We start from the raw sequence: 6,105 nt of genomic DNA, 5'->3' as shown, positions 1-6,105 counted from the left end.
TTGTCCCCTGAGACAAACTCACTTTATTGGACATGTGGCAGGTCTCCATTGCTCATTGTCACCCCAAGCCCTCCCATTGGCTGCAGACTGTGAGAACCTCCAGCAAACCCAAGACCCACACATTCATATGGAGATATGGGAGTATAAATAGGAGGAGGAGAGAGACAGTCAGCAGCAGAGATCAAGCTCCTCTTCAGAGAGACCACAGCAGAGATACAGCCATGGCACCTACTGTCACTGTACCCATGACCTACTCTACAGAGCACCTAACACTGCATAATAAGGTAAATACAAAATCCTCTTATAGAAAAATATATTGTATTATTTAATCAGTGTTTGTTGCATCTGTCTGAATACTAGATCAGTATCTAAACTGCCTCCTCTTTTGTCATTCCAGCTGAGAAAGCCTTTGGTGGAGAAACTGCGCAGAGATCGCATCAACAGCAGCATTGAGCATCTCAAGACTATACTGGACAAGGAATTCCTGAGGCAGCATCCAGACTCCAAGCAGGAGAAAGCTGACATCCTGGAGATGACTGTCCACTTCCTGAAACAGAAGCAGCAGCAGCATCCCTCCACCTACTCCACTGCAGCCAATGAGGGCTTCTCCAGGTGCATGCAGGAAGCTGTCAACTTCCTGTCCCAGTGTGAGGTGCAGACACAGTCCCAGAGAAGACTGCTGAGTCACTTCCTACACATGCTGCCTGCAGTGGACCAGAGCACCAGAGTCCAGCCTCAGCCCAGCTCTCCAGTCCACCACAGCAGCAGCAAAGAGAAAACTCCAGGCTGCACTGCACTCTGGAGGCCCTGGTAGAGCCATGTGGACTCTCTTACTGTTGACCAACAGAATTCCTCTTCTCAGTCTGTGACTGACATGGACAGTAATTCTAATGATGTAGGGATTGTGTCCCTTCTATTCTACACGTGTAGAAATACTATGGTTTGCTTTCATGATTGGAGAGTGTATTCCATGAACGAAAGTGACTTTTTCTTGACACATTTTCAATAATCTTATAAGATACTTTTATTTGCAAAAGCTCTTATTTTGGTGACACGAAGAACTCTGTATCTCTTTCATAGACCATGCGTGTATCTATATTTATGGCTCATTTTGTGCAAGTGAGTTCCATAATTACAATTATAACTACTATGAAGCTATGCATTTTTCCTCAAGGATGAAGTGAATTTAATGTATATGAGAATATTGTTCTGTACCGTATTCCTAAGCATCTTTGAGTGCAGCATCTCAGTTTTGTGAGATAATAGAAAATTACATGTGTTTTCATGTGTTCATATTTGTCCTGCTATGTTAGCAGTATGTACTCTTTTTGAGTAATATGTCCTACCCTCTCTATTTGGAGAGTACTGTGTTTCCTGAGGAAACATTTGAAAACAAACTGTGTGAAAGTTCTTGACATTCAAGATTGTCATAAATTATTGTGTGGAATTTGAAAGCTTTAATTGCTTTTGGACAATAAATACGAAAGACAAATCAGATAAAATGTTTCATTGAATAATTTTCCAATGATCTCTGAAGTGAATATTACACCCCTACTGCTTAATAACCTGGATATGATGAATTTACACATAAACAGTGAGTAGTCAATAATATGGGAGTGGCTTCACCATAACACATGTAAATTCGAATATGTCAGAGTTCTATCTCAGAATGAGAACAACATTAAAAGCCAGAGAATAAAACAATTAAAAATAAAAAAAAACGATCGTTTAAAAGTCAGGCAATCAATATTGTAGCTCAACCAAAAAGTTAAGTCCTGGTATTAGCCAATCAAAAAAAAAAGTTTTTACCGTTCCGGTCAGGTGACTTTGTATTGATCTTAACCTATCATCAATTAGAATTACTTCCGGTAAGCACATTCAGAATGAGGACAACAGTCATAACGGTAACACTTTCTATGAAGCCCAGCGTTATAAGGCCCTATAAGGGCATTATAAGGGCCTAAATAATGACTTATAATGAAGCTATAAGTCATTGTAGCAATCGCTATAACTATGTATAATGTCTTCATGATGACTCATAACCACCTTTATGATACATTATATTAGTTCATTATGAATGGTTATAATTAAAGGCGGAATAATGCATTATAAATATGTGATCGTCAGTCTATCACTTTCTATGAAGCCTGCCTTTATAAGGTCCTATAAGGACATTAATGATGACGTTAAATAGTAGCTATATGTAATTGTAGCACTCTTTATAACTATGTATAGCATCTCCACAATGACTCATAACCACCGCTCTGATACACTGTCAGCTAATTATAAATGGTTATAATCTAAGATAGAATGATGCATTATAAATATGTGATCATAAGTTTGTCATCATGAATCCTACATTTATGAGGCCCTATGAGAACATTCATAATGCCTTCAAAAAGTAGCCTTTAGTCATTGTAGCACTCCTTATAATTATGTACGTAGGTCTTCACAGCACATCGTTCGTAACCACCTTTGTGATATATATAATGCATATTCATTAATGGTTTATTAGTATGGTGACTAGGCTGCTATACAGACATAGAATATGATAAACTGCCATATGATTCTATAAGTGGACTTTGTCATCTTTAAGTAAAGTGACAAAAGGGTAGTGTTGTTTTGAACAGATATAAGATTCTATAAATGGACTTTGTCAGCGTTAAGTAAAGTGACAAAAGGGTAGTGTTGTTATGAACAGATATAAGATTCTATAAGTGGACTTTGTCAGCTTTAAGTAGTACCCTCTCTATTTTGAGAGTACTGTGTTTCCTGAGGAAACATTTGAAAACAAACTGTGTGAAAGGTCTTGACATTCAATTATTGTGTGAAATTTGAAAGCTTGAATTGCTTTTGGACAATAAATATGAAAGACAAATCACATAAAATGTTTCATTGAATAATTTTCCATTGATCTCTGAAGTGAATATTACACCCCTACTGCTTAATAACCTGGATATGATGAATGTACACATAAACAGTGAGTAGTCAATAATATTTGAGTGGCTTCACCATAACACATGTAGATCAGAATATTTCAGAGTTCTATCTCAGAATGAGAACAACATTAAAAGTCACAGAATTAAAAAAACAAAACAAAAAACTATCGTTTAAAAGTCAGGCAATCGACATTGTAGCTCAACCACAAAGTAAAGGTCCTGGTATTAGCCAATACAAAAAAAAACATTTTCACCGTTCCGGTCAGGTGACTTGATCTTAACCTAGCATCAATTAGAATTACTTCCGGTAAGTGGATCGCAGATTCTTCCACCCATCGTTGATCAGGTTAACATATTCACACGTAAATTACAATATTTCAGAGTTCTATCTCAGAATGAGAACAACAGTTAAAGTAATATCTTCAAATATAAACTATGAATATTTAGATACAGTTGTTATTTGGGGTAAAAAGGGTAGTGTTGTTATGAACAGATATAATATTATTATAAGATTAAGACATTATGAACTTGTTAAAACAAATGAGTGCTCTGACAGTAAATACAACAGGATCAGTGACGTGCGGTGAGGTTCCTAGCTGATGAGGCACAGAAACCGGAAGTGATTACGTCATTCCGATCTCTAGTTGTTTAAAAAAAATGTAAATGTATACATCATACATGTAAAAATGCATATGGTTTAAAATCATCTGACCAGGACTTAAAAGACGTTATGTTTCATTGTCTAATACTATTACTTTTAAACGATCGTTTTTTTTTTATTATAAGAAGTTATGCGGCTCAATACTTAACTGACTTGTTAACCTAACTTTTACAAGGCTTACAGCTAAACCTACAACCGGTGTGCTAATTGAACTTTTACACCCTGTCAAATAAGATATTAATAGTATCAAGCGAGCGTATGTATCCCTCCCACCAATGATGTGGCTCATTTTATTTTGTCTAGGGACAATATAACTACGGTTTTGGGATGCTAATTTAAATGACTCGGACAGAGTTTTGAATTCGCAGTTTAGACAAAAACAATTGCATATTTATTAACACAACATATTCACAAGCAAACAGTTAAACACCGCAGACATAGCACACAATACCAAAATGTTCTACTGACCAGTATAATTTAAAGTTGGTGCACTTTTGTTGGAGCTCGTAACCGTCACATTTGATCACATTTCAGAGTTTTTTTAATGGGATTCAGGTCTCGAAATTGGGCTGGCAATGACAGGGTCCTGATCTGGTGGTACTCCATCCACACCTTTACTGGCCTGGTTGTGTGGCACGGAGCATTGCCCTGCTGGAAAAAACACTTCTCAGAGTTGGGGAACATTGTCAGAGCAAAAGGAAGCAAGTTTTTCTTCCGGGACAACGTTGTACTTTGCCTGGCTGAGGTTTGTAAAAGACCATAAGGATTGAACCAAAGCGGACTGGAAGGTCTCCTAGTTCGTCTTCTCTGATGAGTCCAATTTTCAGCTTTGCCCAACACATGGTCGTCTGATGGTTAGACGGAGACCTGGAGAGGCCTACAAGCCACAGAGTCTTGCACCTACTGAGAAATTGGGGACCCTGTCATGGCCAGCCCAATTTCGAGACCTGAATCCCATAAAAAAAACTCTGAAATGTGATCAAGAGGAAGATGGATGGTCACAAGCCATGAAAAGAAGCCGAGCTGCTTGAATTCTTGCGCCAGGAGTAGCATAAAGTCACCCAACGGCAATGTGAAAGACTGGTGGAGAGCATGCCAAGACACATGAAAGTTGTGATTTTAAATCAAGGTTATTCCATCAAATATTGATTTCTGAACTCTCCCTAAGTTAAAGCATTAGTATTGTGTAGTTTAAAAATGAATATGAGCTTGTTTTCTTTGCATTATTCGAGATCTGAAGACACTGCATCTTTTTTGCTATTTTGACCAATTGTCATTTTTCTGCAAATAAATGATCTAAATGACAATATTTTTATTTGAAATTTGGTAGGAATGTTGCCAGTAGGTTATAGAATAAAACTAAAATGTACATTTTACTTTAACACATACCAATAAATAGTAAAACCAGAGAAACTGATAATTTTGAAGTGGTCTCTTAATTTTTTCCGCAGCTGTACATGATGTATATGTCTATGATATGGTAATCGCTGCTAGACACTCACTGTTCTTGTGCTCACTCTCATTCACTTTGAAATACTTAAACGAAACTGAAACGTTGAATGCGACTGTTTTGGACAGAACGCGCTAATTCACTGAACAAATATTTTCATATTACTTTTCCACCACTTGTTAGTCATGTAATCCATTAATATCGATGTGAATCAATCAATACTGATACAACTTTAACTGTGATGTGTTTTTGTTTCATTTCACAACTTATTTTCTGTATAATCAACGCTAGCAGATGCCCGCTTGTAAACATTCCACGTTTGATTTGAACTGACGCGGCCAAGATCTGGATTTGTCACTGCCATGTACCGTGAGATAACGCAGTTAACCCCCCATGGATAGAGAAGTCAGGCTTTGGCCGAAATCGGGTTTATGCCATCATGTAACCGTGACTGTCGGCCAGGACGGTGAAATGACTAAGGTGATCGAATTGCTTCAGGGGGAAATTCTTATGATTTACTGTCGAGGGGCACCTATTAAATAATACAAATGAGTTTGCACATATATTGTGCAACATATTTGTATTCTCAAATGAACAAAATATTGGTGGGGACAATTGTGTCTTTCCCAAACTTTGGTCATGACTAGTCCCTATAGACCCTATGCAAACCTACGCCCTTGGAATGCCACTCCTATATTATTGACTACAGACTGTTTATGTGTAAATTCATCATATTCAGGTTATCAGACACTATGGTTGTAATATTTACTTCACAGATCATTGGAAAATTATTCAATGAAACATTTTTAAATGATTTGTCTTTCGTATTTATTGTCTAAAAGCAATTCAAGCTTTCAAATTTCACACAATAATTTACGACAATCTTGAATGTCAAGAACTTTCACACAGTTTGTTTTTCAAATGTTTCCTCAGGAATCACAGTACTCTCCAAATAGAGAGGGTAGGACATATTACTCAAAAAGAGTACATACTGCTAACATAGCAGGACAAATATTAACACATGGAAACACATGTAATTTTCTATTATCTCACAA

At 37.1% G+C, this 6,105-nt stretch overlaps 1 protein-coding gene across 1 annotated transcript; it reads left to right on the top strand.

Annotated features, from left to right (window-relative positions):
• Nucleotides 1–221: 221 nt before the first annotated feature.
• LOC308377708 (transcription factor HES-5-like) lies at nucleotides 222–814 on the top strand (the record flags this gene model as incomplete). Its single annotated transcript, XM_080854447.1, has 2 exons — nucleotides 222–284; nucleotides 398–814. 2 exons carry the CDS (start codon nucleotides 222–224, stop codon nucleotides 812–814), a joined length of 480 nt encoding a protein of 159 aa, XP_080710573.1.
• Nucleotides 815–6,105: the final 5,291 nt, after the last annotated feature.

The sequence above is a fragment of the Sprattus sprattus genome, assembly GCF_963457725.1.
Source record: "Sprattus sprattus genome assembly, chromosome: 16".
Taxonomy (NCBI): domain Eukaryota; kingdom Metazoa; phylum Chordata; class Actinopteri; order Clupeiformes; family Clupeidae; genus Sprattus; species Sprattus sprattus.
The sequence above is the reverse complement of the archived record's forward strand: the minus strand, read 5'-3'. Positions and strand labels throughout refer to the sequence as shown.